Below are 20869 nucleotides of genomic sequence, written 5' to 3'. Positions count from 1 at the left end.
AGATATTTATTGAGCTATTATTAGATATTGTTCTAGAATCTAGACCCTAGTGATCTTGAAATGAATAGGGCAAAGTCCCTGCCTTCTTGATTTCCCTTTAGTGGGAGAGAAATGCAGTAAACAAGTAAACAAAAATTTCAGGTTTTTGTAAGCGTTATACAAGTAATACAGCAGGTTAAGGGAAGAAAGATTTTGTTTAAGGTAGTGTTGTGTGACTATTTTAGGTATATTGTTGTTAGGGAAGACATCTATCTGTAAGGAAGAGAGGAGGGTAAGTTATGCAAAGATGAGAATAGCCTTCTAGGTAGAAGGACAGCAAATGCAAAGGCCTTGGTGTTGGAGTACTCCTTAAGTTATATTAATATAAATATAGGAGCATTCTAATTGGAGTTCATTTGAATTAATAAAGTTAAACTTAAATCCATTAAGTCGAAATGTTTTTTTTTTTTTCGAAGTTTTTTTTCTCTAGACAATGAAGGGGTATCATCCTCAAGGCAGAAAAAGAATTACTTTTACTTTTATTTTTTAGATGTTGCTAAATTTGCATAAGAAGAGTTGGATGGAAGGTTTGACACTTCAGGACTACAGTGAACATTGTAAACACAATGAATCAGTGGTAAAAGAGATGTTGGAATTAGCCAAGAATTACAATAAGGTAAAAGTTACTTCCGCAATTTGTTCTTTATAATCTTCGGAATACGTATGATTAGATGCCAAGCATTGTGTAAGTAATTAAAAATAGAGAAGCCTGTTTTGTAAATAAAATACTAAATATTTGCTTTGCAGTTCATCTGGTCTGCAACTACTCACCCTTGCCTTTGTAATGCAAAGGCAGCCATACACAATATGTAAAAGAATGAATGTGTTTGGGATCTATTAAAACAAGCAGCTAGCCAGATTTGTCCCATGGGCTATAGTTTGCCAACTCCTGTTGTAGACCATGTAATACAGTTGCACATTTGAAATCTCTTCATTATTTAGGGTATTTTTTTCTTGAAAGGGACAAGGAGTAAGGGGATATAGATAACAATTAACAGCACTTACTACTTGCTGTGTATAATTTATTTTATGAACGTTTCTGTTTTTCATTTAATAATTATTTATTGAAAATCTAATGTGCCAGGTATATCATACATGTGTACATATAGATTGCAACTCATTAATGGGTTGAAAACCTACAATTTTAAAATACACATTTATACATTATACAGTGTTACATTAACAAATATTTATTGAACATCTCTTATACAAGTTATAATAGAAAATGGATCCTTGCTTTATTTATAGGAAAACAGGAATAGTTAGACAAGCTTCTAAATAACCAGGGCATTAGTTAAAAATCAGTCTGTACCATAACACCTTCATATTCAGATTGTCCACAGATCAGCTATATCAGCATCACCTAGAATCTTGTTAGAAATGCAGACTTTCAGACCTACTGGCTCAAAATCTGCACTTCAACGAGCTCTCCAGGAGATTCGTATACTCTTGTAGTTAGACATTAGAGAAACACTACCATAGAGAAGACCATGGGAAGCCCTGTAGGAGCTCATAGGCTCTGACTTTCAAGCTGGCCAACACCCAGGTTGCCGTTTTACAGATAAACAACATTCAAACTAGGCCTTAAATTATAAGTAAGACTTGAACATACAAAGAAATGTTACCCTAGCCAAAATAAACATCACAGGCAAGGGCTAGGAGATAGAAAAGGCATAGAACAGATCCCGCAATCCCACCACTGGTTGCACATCCAAAGGAAATGAAATCAGTATGTTGAAGAGATGTATGCACTCCCGTGTTTATTGGAGCATTATTCATAGTACCCAAGATATGGAGTCAACCTAAGTGTCAATCAACAGACAAATAAAGAAAATGTGGTGTATAGATATACATACAATGGAATACTATTCGGCCATTAAAAAAAGGAAATCCTGTCATTTATGACAACATGGATAAACCTGTAGGGCATTATTTTAAGTGAAATAAGCCAGGCATTGAAAGCCAAATACCACATCATCTCACTTATATGTGGAATCTAAAAAAGTTGAACTCATAGAAGTAGAGAGTAGAATTGTGGTTACCAGGAATATGAGGTTTGGGTGGAGCAGGGTGGGTTGGTGAGGTGTTGGGGAGAAAAAAAGACACAGGACATGTTTAAGAAACAATATGCTTGGCTAGCATGCATAGAACGTGAGGGTGAACAGTGGGGAATTAAGTTTTAAAAGGTTTTTGAAGTCCAATAATGGCACTTGGGATGTCAGGATAAGAGGTTTTTTTGAGGAGTTTTTGTTTGTTTGTTTGTTTGTTTTTTGAGATGGAATCTCGCTCTGTCACCCAGACTCGAGTGCAGTGGAGCTATCTCAGCTCACTGCAACATCTGTCTCCTGGGTTCAAGAGATTCTCCGGCCTCAGCCTCCCAAGTAGCTGGGATTACAGGTGCCCGCTGCAACACCCAGCTAATTTTTATATCTTTTGGTAGAGACGGGGTTTCACCATGTTGGCCATGGCTGGTCTCAAACTCCTGACCTCAGGTGATCCACTGGCCTTGGCCGCCCAAAGTGCTGGGATTACAGGAATGAGCAACCGTGCCTGGCCTAAGAGTTATTTTTTATCAGAGGCATGATATGCGTAGAACCTGACTTTAGAAACGTAATTTCACAACAGTTTAGAAGGAACGCTGTAAGAGAAGATTTGAAATGGAGAGTCTGTTTAAGAGGAGCTTGCTGCTACCCAAACAAAAGGTACGAAGAGTCTGGATTACCATCGTAGCAGTGAGAATGGAGGTATCAATAGGCAAATAAATAAAGCATGGCACTGGTTGGATAGACGAAGTGAAAGAAGGAGGAGGAATCAAAGAGGAATTCAAAGTTTCCTGGCTGGGTGACTAGTAGTATGGTAGTACCATTAGCATTTTCAATTTAGGTAGAAGTAGAAGGATTGAGGAAGGAGGTAAAGAGTTTATTTTTAAGGAAGCAATTAGAAATGTGGGACTAGGAATTAATGGTAAAGGCTAGAGCTCAAGATTTCAGGATCATAGTTAAGATTGTTGTTGCTTATTACACCAAAACGTAGTAGTATTTCCCTTTTAAAAATAAACACAGCTTAAAAAAATATTTTATCCAAGAGACAGTGTATAAAATTTACCAAGTGTAGCAATAAGACTTTTGAGAGAACTAAGCTTTAAAATAAAGTTGATGGGCCCATACAAATGAAATCCCAGCAGAATTAGGGTTGGCTTTGAAAAATATGCCCTGATTATAGTGTTTCAACTGGAAATCCCCATTAGTGCTAGATTGTAGGGAAAATATTTCTTATCTTTCTAGTATATGTTTTCATGCTGTGGAGATTAGATAAAGAGAAATAAATCACTCACCATATTTTAAATAGTTAACCTTTTATAAGTAAAAAAGTTATGACTTAAGTAATTATTCAGCAGACTGTAGGAATGGTTTTCATTTCTCTTTAACATTACACGTTTAAGTAAATTTGTATTGGTACTACTGCCAGGAAATAACCTATTTATGGTTACTGCTGCCCATCTACAGAAGTTTTTCCTATTTTACAGTTTTAAAAAATCTCTGTAGTACTCAAAAACTTGTAAGGTTTGGTTATAAAATGAAAACAATGTGTAAGCTGTGATATGAAAGAGTCCAAATTTGGGAATGTAATTCCCTCTGTGATTGAAAGAAATACGGTGGGTTTTTTTAGTAACACTTAAAATATAAAAAGAAAGGCCCATGCTACCAATTCTTCATAGTATTCTTTTTAATTGGTTGGTGTTTTAAGCTAAGGTAATTACTGTTGTATGCCAGTTAGGTCCTAAAGTAAAAGAAGGTTAGAGAATAATTAAATTCTTACGTCTCAAGTTTTCAGTTTCAAGTCTGAATTCCACACAAATTCTGCTCGATTATTATTAGTCATTTGATTTTTTCTAATTATTGAACCACAACACCTACAGTTCTGTTATTCCAAGTCTCCTAATTTATTCATGCCGAGATGCATCTGCTATTTTTTTTTAATTTTGATAATGTTTGATTACATTTTTGTAAATGAATGTGCAGGTGAAAAAATGAATTGTGAAGAACATTTTAAGAATAGCATAGAAACAAAAATTTGCCTTTTTTTTTCTAAGCAATGTAGTGCTATAAATTCAGAGATCTGACAGTTTACTGTTCAGGTAGAAATACTGACCTACTTAGTAACCTGAAAGAAAGTTTGAATATTTCTTTTATATGCTTACATATGAAATATGTAAATATACAATTACATTTAGTTTAATCCAGTAGCTGTACTAAATGGAGAAATCTCATTTGGTAGTACAATATGATAAAAACAACAGATATAAATATTGGGGAAAACAGGTAAGATGATTATTATTTGGATATGATACAGTGTGTTTGCAATCAAACATAAAAATCTAAGAGAATAAACTTAGAAAACTCTTAGAACTGTTTTAATCAAGAATTATGTAGGTGGTAAACATAGTTATATAAACTGAAAACAGTCGAAAAATATAAATAGGCAAATCAGTTCACAGTAGCATCTAAAATTATAAAATATTCAGGAAGTAACCATCACAAGAAATGTAAATGTATAAGTGTGTATGACTTATGTGAAGAAAACGAAAAACATTTGTAAATAAATTGGGACATACCATGTTTCCAAATGGGAAGACTTAGTATTGAAAAGCTGCTGTCAGGCTTCCCAAAAGTTACTATAATTCTAGTAAGAATATTAATGTGAGCTTTGAAAAATTTGATAACGTGACATTGAAGTTTATCTTCATAAAATAACAACTAACATTTATTGAGTGTTTGTTATGAGTCAGAATGACAGAAAATATTTTTACCTATAACACAGAGTGAGGTAGTACCCAAAAATGCATAATATTCAGAGAATTACTATAAAATATTTATTTTATTTTTGTTTTTTATTTCTGTAAGTTATTGAGGAACAAGTGGTGTTTGGTTCCATGAGTAAATTCTTTAATGCCGATTTGTGAGATTTTGGTGCACCCATCCCTTGAGCAGTATATATACTGCACCCAATTTGTAGTCTTTGCCTATAAAATATTTTTTTAAAATAAGTTGAGCAAAAGAGAAAACTCACTGAAGAAAAAGACAAATGGTATATAAATATGGAAAAGTTCTAGCCTTTTTAAGTAGTCAAAGTTAAAATAAGTAGATAAATATTTTTTCCTTTTAAATAAAAAAGAATTTTTTTAGGAAAATATACCACTAGTGGGAAAGTAATTCATATATTTTTGGAGGCCATCTTTCAGTTTTAAGTGCATATAACTCTTTAAACCACATGTTCTCTTTAAAGGATTTATTATGAAAAATAAAATTTCACAAAAACTTAGAGAAATATCTACAACCTGCTGTTAGATGTACAAAATTAAATTGTATAACAATGTTAAAATAATTCCTATCACGTTATCTTCTCTCCCTTTTTCAAAAGTATCTCTATCTTGCATATATGTCAACATACTGTGTTGGTAACAGTGTGTGTGAGGCAGGAGACTCCTATACTTTATGTAACGCCTGAATTATTTTCAGTTTTTGCGTTAAACAAGTAATACTTAGATCTAAGGTTATGTTAGCTCAAAATAACAATGGCTTAAACAAGGTAGAAAGGTATGTCTCATATTTCAAGTCCAATATAAAACTTCAAAGACATTAGAGACCCAGGTTCCTTCTGTCTTTCTGCTCTACTTTCCTTGCGTTGGCTTTCTTCCTTTAGGTCACCTCATGATTCATTGTGATTGCGATAGCTTCAGCCATCTCATCTAAGTTTCATGCAACAGGAAGAGAAGAAAGGGCAAAAGGGGGATAGATCAGTTTCCTTTCAGGATCCTTTCCATAAGTTCCACACAGCACTCCTGATTACAACCGGCCCTGGAACTATATGGATTTGAACTGTATGGGGCCACTTATACATGGATTTTTCTCATAAATATATTAGAATTTTTTTTGAGATGTGCAACAATTTGAAAAAAAACCTCAGACAAACTGCATAGCCCAGAATTGTTATTATCATTTTTATTATTAAAGACAAGGTCTCACTGTGTCACTCAGTCTGGAGTGCAATAGCATGATCATAGTTCACTGTAGCTTCCACCTCTTGGGCTCAAGCAATCCTCCTGCCTCAGCCACCCGAGTAGCTGGGACTACAGGCATGTGCCATCATGCCTGGCTAATTTTTTGTAGAGATGGGGTTTCACTGTGTTGCCAAGGCTGGTCTTGAACTCCTGGGCTCCAGCAATCTGCCTGCCTTGGCTTCCCAAAGTGCTGGGATTACAGGCATAGCCATAGCACCTGGCAGCCCAGAAATATTGAAAAAAAAAAAGGCATGTCACAAACACATAAAATATAGGAGACACTAGTCTGTTTTATCATTTGCTACCATAAAATATGCGCTAATCTATTATAAAAGTCTGTCAAAATGTATACATATATAGATGTACATGGCACCATTCTCAGTTGAGAGAGTTGAATTGCTTGATATGTACTATAGATTGAGGTCTGCAGCTGCTGTTGCCTGCCATTTCAGATAGGCAATTCACCTTGTAAACAGATAATATAAACTTATTGTATTGATAAATAAGTATGGTACTGTAAATGTATTTTCTTTTCCCTACACCTTTCCTAATAACATACTCTTTTCTCTAGCTTACTTTGTTGTAACAATGTAGTATATAGTGTATATAACATACAAAATATGTGTTAACTGTTTATATTATCAGTAAGGCTTTCAGTCAACAGTAGGCTATTAATAGTTAAGTTTGAGGAGAGTCAAAGTGACATACAGATTTTCACCTGTGACGGATTAGCACCCATAACCCTCATCCCCATTTGTTCAAGGGTCAACTGTACATCTCATTTGGCAGAACGGAGTTAAATGGACACAACTAGCTGCAAGAAAGCTTATGCCATGTGTGCAATGTGGTCTTTTAGCTGGGGTCATTGATATCTTTAGTAAAATCAGAGTTATGTTACAGAAGAAGAAGGGGAAGATGGACATTAAGAAGGTGACCATCAGATTCTGCCATAGAAATTTTTTCCAACAACCTTAACTACAGTTTCTCTTATATACATATATACACACACAAGCATGTGTACACATACATATATGATCTTTATTGTTCATCTCTATTTCATGTAATTACATTTTGAAATTGAATTCTCTGTGAAATTTTTATGAAGCATCTATGTTGTTTAGGGCCACTTAATAAATCATGCATTTGACATTATTATTATTATTATTATTCAGGTTGTATCAGTGAAAAGTAATGATTTCCCCAATTGCCATGAACGTTACTTTGAGGTCTTTGGAGATACATAGGACTGTGTTTAAGCCCGAGTGTCACTGCTTATTGTGTGTATGGCTAGAGGCAAGTCAGCCTCTCTGAACTGTGTTTCCTTATCTCTAAAATGAGGTTAAGGATTGTGATATATGTGAAGCATCTGGCACATGATAGGCATTTAATAAAATGATAGCTACAACCACTTCTGATGTTATTAATATTCTTGACTCCTCTCTCTTTTTCTCACATCTGCTCAATCAGTAAACCATTCTGACTAAATTCTTGAATTAATCTGCTTCTTCGCATTGCCAGTTCCATTGCCTTACCTCCTAATTGGTTTGCTTGCATCTCCAGTCTTTCCCATTCAAATCAATTTTCCATTCTGTAGAATGATCTTTCTAAAATGCATATTGGTCATGCATCAAAGAAAACTGTTTAAAAAAAGAGAAAATACAACCTACAAAGGGGGAGAACATTTTTGCAAATCAGATATCTGATAAAGGTCTAATACCTAGAAAATAGAAAGGCATGTGTGGTGGCACATGCCTGTAAGCTCAGCACTTTGGGAGGCCAAAGCAGGAGAGGATCATCACTTGAGCCCAGGAGTTCAAGACCTGGGCAACATAGAAAGACCCTGTCTCTACACAAACACACACAGAATTAGCTGGGTGTGGTGGCATGCACCTGTGGTCCCAGCTACTCAGGATGTTGAGGTGGGAGGATCACCTAGGCCCAGGAGGTCAAGGCTGCAATGAGCCATGATCATACCACTGTACTTCAGCCTGGGCAACAGAGCAAGGCTCTGTCTCTTAAACAAAACAAAACAAAACAAAAATGAAAAGAAAGTATACAAGAATTTAAAAATAGGAACAAAAAAAAGAAAGTATAAAGAACTCTTGCAATGCAGCAACAAAAAGACAATCCAGTACAAAATTAGGCAAGGACTTGGATAGAAATTTCCCAGAGAAGATATGCAAATGGTTACAAACATAAAAAAGATGTTCAATCAATATTATTGGTCATTAGAAAAATGCAAATCAAAACCACAATGGCTATAATCAAAATAATGAAAAATAAGTGTTGCCAAGGGTATGAAGAAATTACTAGTGGAGATATAAAATGGTACAACCACTATGGAAAACAGTTTGGTGGTTCCTCAAAAAGTTAAACAGATAGTTCCCATATGACCCAGCAATTCTTCTCATAAGTATATACCCAAAAGAATTGAAAATCGGTATTCAAACAAAAAGCATGTATATGAATGTTCATAGTAGCACTATTCACATTAGCCAAAGTTGGAGACAATCCAAATGTCTATCAGTAGATGAGTGGATAAACAAATTGTGGTATATACGTACAACATACTAATACTCAGTCATAAAAAGGAATGGAGTGCTGATACATGCTACTACGTGGATGGACCTCTAAAACATGGTAAGTGAAAGAAGACAGATGCAAAAGGCCACATATTATATGATTCAATTTATATGAAAAAAACAGACTAGGCAAATCCATAGAGACAGAAAACAGATGTGTGGTTGCCAGGGACTTGGGCAAGGCAGGAATGGGGAAGTAACAGCTTAATGTGTACTAGGTTTTCCTTTGGGGTGATGAAACATTTTGGAATACAGGTGATTGGGGCACTAAATGTGATTGAATCATACACTTTAAAATGTTTAATTTTATGTTATGTGAAACGTACCTCATTTTTAAAAATGCAAATTGGTTCATTTCACTACCTTGCTTTTAAAAAGCCTTTGATGACTGACTTCTCATTGCCTTAGAATGAGGTCCAAACCCCATTTGGCTCCTGCTTGCCTCTGTAGCTTTATTTCTTATCACTGTTATGTTGTTGAAATACTGAGTAATTTGCAGTTCTTCTAACTTATAATGCTTTTTCTTGCTTCCTAGCCTGAAGCACTCCTTACCACTATATTCCCATCCCAACTCCTTCTTTTCATTCAATTCTCAGCTTAACCCTTTCTCACTTTTGAGACCCTCACCATACCACCAAGTGAGTGCTATTTACTCCTTCTTTATATGCCAATGGAACTTTGTTCTTCTGTCAAATGAATTTAATTTTTTTTTTTTTTTAAGGGACCAGGTCTTGCTCTGTTGCCTAGGCGGGCTGCATGACACCATCATAGCTCACTGCAGTCTTGAACTCCTGAGTTTAAGCAGTCCTCTTGCCTCAGCCTCCTGAGGGCTCCAAGCACTCACCACTATGCCTGGCTATTTTTTTTTTTTTTTTTAAGATACAAAGTCTTGATGTGTTTCCCTAGGTGGTCTCAATCTCCTGGCCTCAAGTGATGCTTCCCCCTTAGCCTCCTGAGTAGCTGAGATTATTACAGTCGTGAGCCACTATGCCCAGCCTGATTATTACTTTTTAATTTTCTGGTTTTACAGCTAGTCTATAAGCTCTGTGAATTCAGATATTGCCTCATTTTATCTTTAGTACACTGCCAGATAAATGGTAGATGCTCAATAAGTATTTGTTAAATGAATGGAATTATGCTATACTTGTATTTTCCTATCAAAAATGTAACTTTATTAAGTGGCCTATCATAAGCACTGTTATTAACTAATATTAACATAATATAAACTAAAATTTAAGGAAATGCAATGTCCTCTAAGGGGCACCTTTCTTCCTAATCTTCAACTGTTCTCTATCATGGCACCCTTTGCCCCTCTCCCTTCCTTAAGGCTAACTGGATAAAATATAACCTCCTACGTCATTGATCATTTCCTTCCACCTGCCTCCAGTATTCTCGGAGTCATAACCTTTTCATGACAGAGTATAGTGCTGATGACAATTTGCTGTTTCCAGCTTGTTAAAAGAGATGAGTGATTTATTTTCTTAGTGCACTGAGTCTTGCATCTCTTTCAGTTATTTTCCTTGTCCTCTTGCCTTCACATCATACCTTTGAACTTCCGAAGTCTCTTCTTTTTACTTCCATGGCCATACATTCCCATGGTTCCCCTGACTTTTTGGCAACTACACACTCTGCTGCCTTTGCTGTGAGCATTTCCAAGATTCAGCCCTTGCCTTTCTGCTCTTCTGTTTTTATACCTTTCTTTAAAATCTGTTTTCATAGTTTGGCAATGCCAACAATTTTGAAATCTCTTCATTTCCTCTCATTTGAAATGTATTATCATCTCCATTGTCTGAGACCTTTCCAGTTACATGTTTGTTACTTCAGATGCTGCTGTTCAAGAGTGAGCAATATCGTCTACCCTACTTTCTACTTTTTCATGACAGTTCCCTCTACCAATTTAGTTATAACTGATACTCATTTTTCTAGGCATCATGTAGGTTTGAAACTTTGGACTCATCTCTCTTGCTCTTCTTCCACATCCAGCCATTCTCTCATGGTTTTTCCCTTTCCCTGTTACTACTAAGTATCACATGATGTGTTCCTCCCTAATGCACTCTTTATACTCTCACCCTGACTCTCCCTCTGTTTCCCCAGGTGATCCACAAGGAAAAGTTAGGTACATTTACTTAACCCCTATGTCCCCATTGTGCTTTGTGCACGCTCCTTTTTTGTATGTTTTACACTGCATTATGATTTGAGATTTATGGGCAAGTAAAGCCCAAATGTGAGCTCCTTGAGAGCAAGAAGAGTTTGAAAAATTCCTTTTATGTTAGAAACTTTGCTGGAATTAACATATGAAGTGTAGATTAATTTCTTTATTGAGATGTTTTAAGGATTCAGTAAATTAATATTTGTAAAATCATGCCTATATTGATGTTTAATTAGTGATGGTAGGAGAAAAACTAGTTTTCATGTCTTCATATGTAAGCCTCTAATACCTTCTCAGACAGTTTTCTAATTGCTATATGTTTGTTAATTTTGCTTTCCTAAGTATGTTTTATCAAAGCCAGTTCTTTAAACTTATTCTCAACCCCATAACACATAATGTTGTTTATATAGTCAATACTTTAAAAATCATGAAAGAAGTAAAATACATTGTTTTGAAATCCACTAGCAGTTATGCATTGATTGCTTAATACTTGAAAAATTAGTATATGCCATTTTAGCAGTTTGTGCTGTCTTATGTAAAAGTTGCCATAATGGTGATATTAAAAAGATATTTAAATGGGATCATGGCATGTTATAGTGTGAACAAAGTTAACATGTTAATGTGGGAAAAAGAAACCAAAGAAATAGTGAAAGAAGTATGATGTGGAGTAAGAGAGATACAGGGTGGCAAAAGCAAAGGCTAAGAGAAGAGAAGACATGTTGGAGTAGCGCTAAGTGTGTTCAGAAAGTTAAAAACAACAACAACAAAAACAACAAAAAGTCCATTGGAATTGACCTCTTGGAGATCCTTAAGAGTGTTAGTGAAGTGCCGAAGATCCCATCAGTGTTTGTAAAAGGGTAAATAAAGTGATAGAATTTGAGATACAGATTTTCCATATAAGAAACTTGACCATTAGCAGAAAAAAGAGAATGAGGTTAATGGGTTTAGTAAAAGCCTCTGTAAGATAGGGGGTGCATTGGAGGGGATTATGATCACATAACAGACCAAATTCCAAGGATTTCTTAGAACTGTGCAGACCGTGCATGATGGGATAGCCATCTGGGGGTCTTTGTTGATAAACTGTTAAAAACGTTTCTAGTGTGAATAGCCACAAACATTTTCAGTGCTTTTTTGTTGGTTGAGTAAACCGAAGAGCACGAATGCAAAAGTAAAATTTGACGCCAAATCACAGAAGTTGCCATAAACACAGAAGTTCCCTAGTGAGGACACTGCCTGTGCCTGAATTTCATTTGTTTCTGCTGCAACCATTTCTTACGTTTTTCCTGGTAACTAGCCAGATTAGAACTGTGAATGAAGACAAACTGGTCTTGCCCAGATGGTAGATGAGATACAGGTAACTTGGGTAGTTAGAGAAAATATTTAGGCATTTGATTTGGAATATCTTAGAATTGAAGAGATATGCTTACTCTTTTGTCATGGGGGTTTGCAACCTTAGTATATGCCTAAATCTACAGCTGCTCCTCATTTCCCAGATGGCATCTATGGCTGGGAGTACTTTTTACCATCTGTACTTCTCAAAGAGTTTGTGAACTCTCTCTTTTAATTATTGGGAATGGAAAAACTAATTGGTAAAGTGGGTAAATGATGTAAAAGATTTTTAAAATTTGAATTAGCACTTTTTATACCTATTTAACTTTTCAAATAATATCAGTACTTCAAGTCCTTTTTGACCTTCATCGTTCATTGCCTATCTACCATCTTTGTTGTTTGCAATACTCCACAATATTCCCTAATAACTGTTTTGTACATGGATTGGTATTTTGAGCCAAATTCCAAAATTTTTGCCTCCTTCCAGTACTGTAGTAAGTACTGTTGTTGGCATGTACCCAGAACAACTAACACAGAATGGGTATGGAGTACAAGCTTATGTGAATTGTTCCATTCATCTAAATGCTTTTAAGTCAATAAAGTATAGTGTTACAATTTGTGAAAGTAATTTAGAAAAACATACTCTTAATATGTTTTGTCAATGTTTCCATTTATGTAAAACACTGAATAGTGGGAGAAGCAATTTCCCAGTTAGGAAATACTTTTATAACTGAAAATAATAGAGTGACATCTGACTCTGAAAATGAGCATATTCTCTGTCTAGGGATTTCTAGATTTGGCATGTTATTAACTTTTACTTTTTCTTCTTTTGGGCTTATGAGTCATAAATGCATTTCCTAATGATGTGTTGTAAATAAGTATCCTCTGATAATCAGTAGATACAAAACCTATTCACTATCTTTTCTCTTTAGGCAGGTTCTACTGGGGAAAATTCTCTAGATAGTTTGTCCATTTATAAAATTAGACACTTGCCATCTTTGCTCATTTTCAAGTTCTCTGTTTACAAAACTATTAAGAAGGTGTGAAATGCAGCCAAACTTCCCAGTTTATGGGGAATGTCTGATGATTACATTTCCTACATGTTCATTGTTCGCACATGAAGAAATTTGGCAGCTGTGAGATTATAAAGTTCAGAGTTTCCAAATGTAACCCTCACTGGGATTTTGGTTCCTTGCTTTCTGCCACCACCATCTCACCCCCTTTTGTAACTCTTTTTGTGGTAAATGCTGTGTTGGCATTTCTTAAGCTTAGTGATCCTTAAATTTTCTTGTTTTTTTTTTTCCATGTATCAGATGCTATGAATAAATCATAGATTAAAAGTTCACCTGATACAGAGTCTTGTCTTCAGGCCATAACATACCCAAACTGTTAAGATTTCTTATGTGTGAAATTCTCAATAAAGAGGTTTTATATTGGTGCCATTATTGGGAGAGGAGGGCAGTAGTGGTATCTAATCTAAATGTTATAATTATTTCAGAATTACTCTGCCAGAAAGTTATGATCATACGTAGAAGACTTTGTAGCTAACTTTGAAAGTAGTGGAAAGTGGTTTTCATGTATTGTTTGAGTTAATTTAATTTTGATTATATTTGGTTTTTAGTTCAGGTAATTTTTTTGTTGAAAACTTCAAATGACGATTTCTTCATGGTTACTAAAGATCACTCATGTGGAGTAGTTTCAGATTTTTTTCTGAATACATGTATTACTTTTAGAGATGTAAAGATGTGAAATTACTAAGAGAGAAACCCATATGATTTGTTTAGTGGATCAAAAGTCAGTACCTCCTTTGATCCTAAGTGCCACTGATAGTTAAATAGATACTGAAGCTATGGGCAGGCTGGACTGATAAGAAAAAAGGAGACAGAGAAATGGGAAATTGGGAAAGAACTGTGCAAATAGGAAAAGGAGAGAGCAACAGAACAGAATTAGTTAGTACCACAGTGCCATAAGTGCCACCTCAGATACTTCCATCTCCCATCTCCTGAAGAATTCAGTAACAGTTTGCAAATGGTCAACACAATCATTTAGTGATCCTGTTTGATATTTTCAGTACATTCTGTGTATTTCTTGTCTGTTTTCAAAATGATGATGCTGATAGTTTTTATTGCCCTGAAGGTTATTCTGAAGTTCAGCATAATTTTATTTGTTCAGTAAATTATTTGAATAAAAGTTGTATGAATGAAAATTCTGGTCCTCATTATTTTTGGTGATTATCCTGCAGTGGGAATAGAGAATTTATAATTTTAAACTGTCCTTTGTGTTTCATTCACAGGCTGTAGAAGAAGAAGATAAGATGACACCTGAACAGCTGGCAATAAAGAATGTTGGCAAGCAGGTGAGGTGTACTGTTAATAAGTTATGCAGTTGCATAATAACATGTTCTTATAGAGTTAAAACTGTTTTAGGGCCTATATAAGTTTTTTTCCTGTCTACTCTACGTTTTTCTTCTGTCATGTAAATGTGATACTAATTGTAATGGTTACTAAATTTATTTGATGTCAGGTTCTCTATAGAGAAGTAAATCACAAATACCTAAGAGATATTATCGTCAGTGAAAATAATTTACTAGGAACAAATTAGGACACTTGTATCCTGAATTAATTTTTTAAGTACTATTTTTACCTACAGATAAATAAGACAATAGAAGGGTAGATTTATTTCATATGTAACAAGGTTTGTTAATCATGTGCTTTATCAATATGTAGGTAATATTCCTGAGAAAGGTTAGAGCCTTATTGGGTTATACTGAGTGAAGAGAAAGGGCTTTAAATATTTGCTCTTTCACTTTTCTAAGATGAAATATATATTTTAGTCTCTATTATCTGAGGGTGGGGGAAGACACCAACCAATTAAAGGAATCTACAGATTAATTAGACTGTTTTTTAAAGAATGTTGATTACATTTTTTCCCCATTTCATGGAACATGGTTATCATATTGCTGATGTTGGCAGAATCTTGATATTTCAGATGCAAGACACTAAGCTGTCTTTGCTTTCAGCCATCCTACCATATGCTCTGATCCCATCACATCTCACAAGCTATGTAGGTTTGGGCCAGGACCATTCTTGGATGGGAAATCTCTAAGAATCACCCAGCTGCCACAAGAAGTAATGTAGATAACTGAGGGAAGTGTGTTACCAATTCACTATAAAATGAATTACTCCAACAGAGCAGTAGGGGCAAAGGTCTGACTTTATCATATGTCATAAATGAGAAAATCAAATTTCACTACCTTCTAAGTATTACAGTTTAAAAACAAGTACCCCCAAAAAGCAAAATGAAATACAGTTCATTTTATTTTCTCATCTTATGTGATATCACCCTTGTTATCTTTTCCACTACTTATTTTAATCATAATACTAGATCACCAACTTGGAGCCTTATACTTTATAGAATTCAGTAACTGTTTTTTGAATAAATGCCTTTCCGAGGCCATAGTTTCTTGATACAGATTTACAGCAGCAAATAAAAGGTCTAAATAAAAAATGAAACTGAAAAATATGTAATTGGCAAAGTTTAATAATCATCAGAATCATTTTTAAAAATATAGTTATTACCTCACTGGTTTGGCCTACTGCATGGCAAAAGCAAAATTGTCTATAATGGAATTAAACCAATATCTTTTTTTCTCCTGCCAGTGTTTCTCAGTCTTTTTCACCTAAAATGCCCTAAGACTTATTTCTGAAATAAAAAATATATTGTAGTCCAGTCACTTGAAATTATTTGTAACATGTTGTATCTCTGGGTTGTTTAAAAAAAATAGTGTATTAAAATAAGGGTCAGAAAAGCATGGCCAAGAAATAATTCCAATAATGAACATTTGTTTAAAGTTAGGAGTCTTGGGTATTTTAACAATAACCATAAGAATATAATCCTTTAAATTATAATTTTTCTATTGTGTATAATATATATTCCTTATTTCAAAGCTCTGAAATTTTGCTCAAATATTTTAATTCTGCCTAAAACATAAATACATACTAAGCATTTTAATTTAAATTCCTTTATTACAATACAATTTTAAGCCTCCTTTTTAACTCAGTCTATTTCAAAAATAGATTTGATCAGGTTTAAGTTAAAGGATTGCACCTATATAATTTGCTATGATACATTTTTTCAAAATAGCTACATGAAACATTCTTAACATTTTAGAATTGATCCAAATTGTATTTAAATTCTTCAACTACAAACGGCAACTTTTGATCCAAGGATATTTTCTGAATCATTTAAAGCACTACTTTTGAAATATTAAAATTGTACAGAATTCTGATTTTTGCTATTATAAAACATAGAAGTGCTGAGAATTCACACTGAACTCTTACCCATTGGTATGTCCGCTTTGAATTAAGCATTCTCTCAGACATTCAAGATATATGAATGGTAGAGAATATACACATATATTCAGACAGGTATACATACATAAATGAAATTTTTTTAAAAAATCAGATGATTGTGAGCTGTATAGAATTCCTTGTTACTCCTTATAAAAATCTCTGGTACACAGTGATTGCATTGTATAAATCAAGCTTTCTTTGTGTAATCTATTATTTTATTAGCTACTTTTTGATTTAGAAACTCTAAGAATGTAACAATATACTAGTAAAGTTAAATTGTAAAATATTTAAGTTAGGTCTGGCTTTCTTTACTAGTTTCGTCAGCTACTGAAAAAAATTTAAGTAATTTTTCTACCAGTAATATGGTTCTGTTTTCTCTTTCCTTATTTTTGTTCTTTTAGGACCCCAAACGTCATTTGGAGGAACATGTGGATGTACTTATGACCTCAAATATTGTCCAGTGTTTAGCAGCTATGTTGGATACTGTTGTATTTAAATAAAGCAACGAAAAATGCTATTAATGATGCTTTCAGTGTATATTCCTCTGTTGTTCCTAATGCTCAAAATCAAGGGACCTCTGAAGGTGTACTTGGCTAAATGTAAGACATCTGGCATCATTTGCAGCACTGTAACACCTTCAGTCTCAGTTGTGCAATTACTTCTGTTTCTTTAGTCAGGGTCTCTGCAGATTCTAAAGTTATACATGAATACATCAAAGTGGACAAATTTTGTTAAGATCCCATTTAATATTTGAAAAAATCAGTAGCACAAATATATTTTGATTGTCACTTACAAAATAAAATACATTTACAGTCTATGCCTCCTGAGGTCTTTTTGGCAATGGGTGGGATTGATGGAATAACATTTGACAGTGGTCTAGAAATCTCACACAAAGATATGTTTCCCTTTGCATTTTAAGAGCTTATAACACATAAAACATCAGTGTGATAACAAAATTTCACAAATGTATAATTTCCATTAATGAGTGGCTACCTAATTAGTGAGTAACTCAGAAAAAATGTTGACATTTTATTAGGATTTGTCATAAGCTAAATATTGTATACTATCTTATAAACATATTATACTTTTAGGATTTTGGAAGAGTACATTTACAAAGAAAAGGGAGCAGTTTTAATTCAGACTTTATCATGTTTTAAAAGTACATTTCTACTAACAGTTTTGAAAATGGGAATTGGCTGCTGCAAACTCTACTGGACTTTCATCTAAAATAACCACAGAAAGTATATGTCTAAAAAGCAAAATGAGAAAAGTAGTCATAATGTGAGTTTAATATAAGCTTATAAGCAATAATTTTGTTATTGTTTGGTCTCATCTTTTCTAAATTAGGACCACCCAGTTTTCTAATAGAGAAAAAAAAAATGGCTAATACCAACTTCTAATGTGATGTACAAAAGTAACTGCCCCTGTTATTACTTACGGTTCAGAACCATACTGATTATACCATTTGTATGGCAAAAGATACAAAGACCTAATTCTAGTCTGCACCCTTGTGAAAATATGGTGAGAGTATTACTATAGCTTCATTAAAAGAATGTTTTACATGGGGACTTGCAATTTAACTTAACCTACTAGAACTGTTATGAGTGCTGTGATAGATCAAATTACTGTCCTACTGGAACAAGTCTAGGCTCTTATTGGTTGCCTAATGAAGTTACCAGAAACTGAAAGTAGAAATGGCTTAAATTCCCAGTATGTTTCACAGTATCTTTTTTGGTGGAATAAGAAGTATTCTGAGCATTTCTTGCTTGTCCTATGGTTTACTGTTTCAGATATAGTGACAGTATATTTTATGTAGGACATGTAATATGTATTAATTTAAGTTGTTGGGATTACATTTAACCATTTAAAATTAAAATATAAGTGGAAGTTAGTGAAATTTTCTTTTGCCTAATTCAAACTTGTGTGCAGGCTTTTTGGATATGATTTTTCCCTTTGCAAATAAGATTCTATAACTTGTTTCGCAGATGTTGTTAATGAGTGCTAGTCAATGATTTTGGGGGGTTACAGTGCCCTCAGAAGAAGGCCTTAACATCTCAAGAACTATTCTCAATATTTGGGTTGAAAGGGTTTTTTTGGTTTTGGTTTTGTTTGCCACTTAGTCCTCTGAAAATATCCAGAGTCCTGTGACTGGGAAGGCTTACCTTGCCTGTTTTTTGCCCTTATTTGATCACCTCATCTTCCTGGACTCCCTATAGCCACACACCACTTACTCTCACTTGGTTCATGTTGGTGACATTCCCAATTTCAGAACCTTGTCAAAATCTTTGCTAGCAAAAACCTACATTACTTTTTGTAGATTTGGAGTCGATCAAAATCAAGATGCCCTAAGAAGGCAAGGCTCAGTGAACACCTTTGTCTTGGAATGTACAGCTATTTTCGCAGCAGCCTGATGTCCCAGGCCCAGTTAGGCATTGAAAAGATGCATTTAATCACAAACTTAGTAAGCTGTTTAAGACTGTATGTGTATGCGCACACACGTGCACGCATTCAAGCATGCTTATGTGAGTATATCTACCCCTCCATCATGCAGAGGTAAAGCAGCTCTGGAAACAAAACTGTTTGTCTCTAGCGCAGAAATGTCCCTGCTTTTCTCTCAGACTAGTATGGGGGCACTGAAAGTTCCGGCCTCACTATTCAAAGTGTCATCTGCCTGGACCAATAGCATCTGGGTCTTATGGAAATTCGTTATATATACAGAAAGCAAGCCCCACCCCAGGCCTATTGAATCATAATAAGAATCCTGGTGTGGTTCATATACACTTTAAGGTTTAAGAAGCCTTGGCCTTCTTTTAGAAGTATGGTTCACAGGCACATGTGGTGGTTCTGAGGAAAGCCTTCATTTTCCTTAATATATATAAATTCAAGGCATAGCCTATATGTGAGCAATCACTGAATTTGGTACTGATAATCCAAAGTGGGTCAGAGAGCAGCACATCAATTCCTTAAAAACTCTGAAGAAGGTGCACTCTTTCCCTTTTCTATCCTTTAACACCTTAACATTTCATTTTAGCATTCTTCCTTTTTTTTTCTTTTTTTAAAAAAAAAGCAGTTTAGGGTGTCGAGAATGGCAAAGCCTCAAAAAGAGCCCAGGTGATGTCTCACCTCTTTACACACTTAAGGCTCTGTCCCACTGAGAACGGAGGAAAGTACTGTCTTCCGAAACAACGGAGGGAGAGGCACTCAGGGACAGAGAAGTTGAAGATGGATAAAGAAGGAAACAAAAGTAGCCAAAAGTAGTCAAGAGGTCAAAAGCCTCTCATGAGGGCAAATGGCGGTAGAAGGTCAAGGGCAGAAAAACAAGTGTCAAATGGCATCCCCTACTCCCCTCCCCCGCACCTCAACGACTCAACAGCTGAGACTGCTTGTTTATGAAGCTTCCTGGCCAGGAGCTGAGGTTTGCTTTCGAAAGGAAAAATGGGTCTGGCTCTCTTTTTATCCCAGAAAATTGTCTCGGCTTTAGTCTGGGACATCTGGTCATCAACCTGCCCTGCCCAGGCCGCCCGCGCAGGGCCTTGCCCGCGGCGCCTTGATGGAGGCCGCAGCTGGTGCCCTCTGCAGCCAGGGCGCCCAGCCCGCCTCGAGGGGCGCAGTCTCGGCTCAGCGCTGACCGCTCGGCCCACCGAGGCGCAGCTCTGAAAATGCACCACAGTGGCGAAGTCGCAAGTCTGGTTAATCCGTCTCCGCCCATGCTCAGGACCCACCCAATGTCCCTAGGCGCTGCTCTCACCCCGGGAGCTGCCCTAGCCCGGGTAGGACACACGCGCTCGCTCGAAGCCAGAGGCTCCCCCGGCTGAGGTGCCCAGGCCGCGCGTCTAGCCCGGGAAGAGCATGTGCCCCTGGGTTCTGCGCCAGACGCAGCTCACCCCTTGCTCCTTCAGTCTCCCGGGCGGAGCCCGCCCACGGGCCGGCCAGCTCTCGGGGCCGAGAGGAGCTCTGGGCGGCGCTCCTCCTGCTCATTCCCGCGCGGCTCGGCGTCCGGGAGGAAAGCCACGGGAGGGCAGGTCAGCGAGCGCCGGGCCGCGGGAGGCAGCTTTGGGCGGATAAAAAGCCTCTGCCGCTCTTGGCCCTCTGGCTCAGGCCGAAGGCTGGGCTCCTCTGTAGAGCCGGTGCTGGGAGACCTCCTCCCTACACCTCGGGGTCTCTTTGGGCCTCGTGCTATTTATTTGTGCCAACATCTTTTTAAATTGGTTTTTTTCTATTCCTCTTTAGATTCTTTTTCCTTTTAAAATTACTGGCATGGATGCTTTTCCTCCCCTCCAGATTATATAAACATTAAACACACACACGTACACACACACACACACACACACACGTTTTCAGTAGCGATTACTGTGTT

General features: G+C 36.0%; 1 protein-coding gene and 1 long non-coding RNA gene across 2 annotated transcripts in view; one reads left to right on the top strand and one right to left on the bottom strand.

Annotated features, from left to right (window-relative positions):
- PSMD14 (proteasome 26S subunit, non-ATPase 14) overlaps positions 1 to 17329 on the top strand; it is a 103149-nt gene extending 85820 nt beyond the window's left edge. The window contains exons 10-12 of the mRNA XM_055291971.2: positions 530 to 655; positions 14454 to 14516; positions 16914 to 17329. Coding sequence (XP_055147946.1) covers positions 530 to 655; positions 14454 to 14516; positions 16914 to 17012 — 288 coding nt within the window. The 3' untranslated portion in view covers positions 17013 to 17329. The remainder of the gene's footprint in view (positions 1 to 529; positions 656 to 14453; positions 14517 to 16913) is intronic.
- The window catches only part of LOC129489436 (uncharacterized), a 114094-nt gene that overhangs the window by 85628 nt on the left and 7597 nt on the right, over positions 1 to 20869 (bottom strand). The gene's annotated exons all lie outside the window — the stretch shown is intronic.

This window comes from Symphalangus syndactylus, chromosome 9 (assembly GCF_028878055.3).
Source record: "Symphalangus syndactylus isolate Jambi chromosome 9, NHGRI_mSymSyn1-v2.1_pri, whole genome shotgun sequence".
Lineage (NCBI taxonomy): Eukaryota > Metazoa > Chordata > Mammalia > Primates > Hylobatidae > Symphalangus > Symphalangus syndactylus.
Note: the sequence above shows the minus strand (reverse complement) of the source record. Positions and strands in the feature narration are given on the sequence as shown.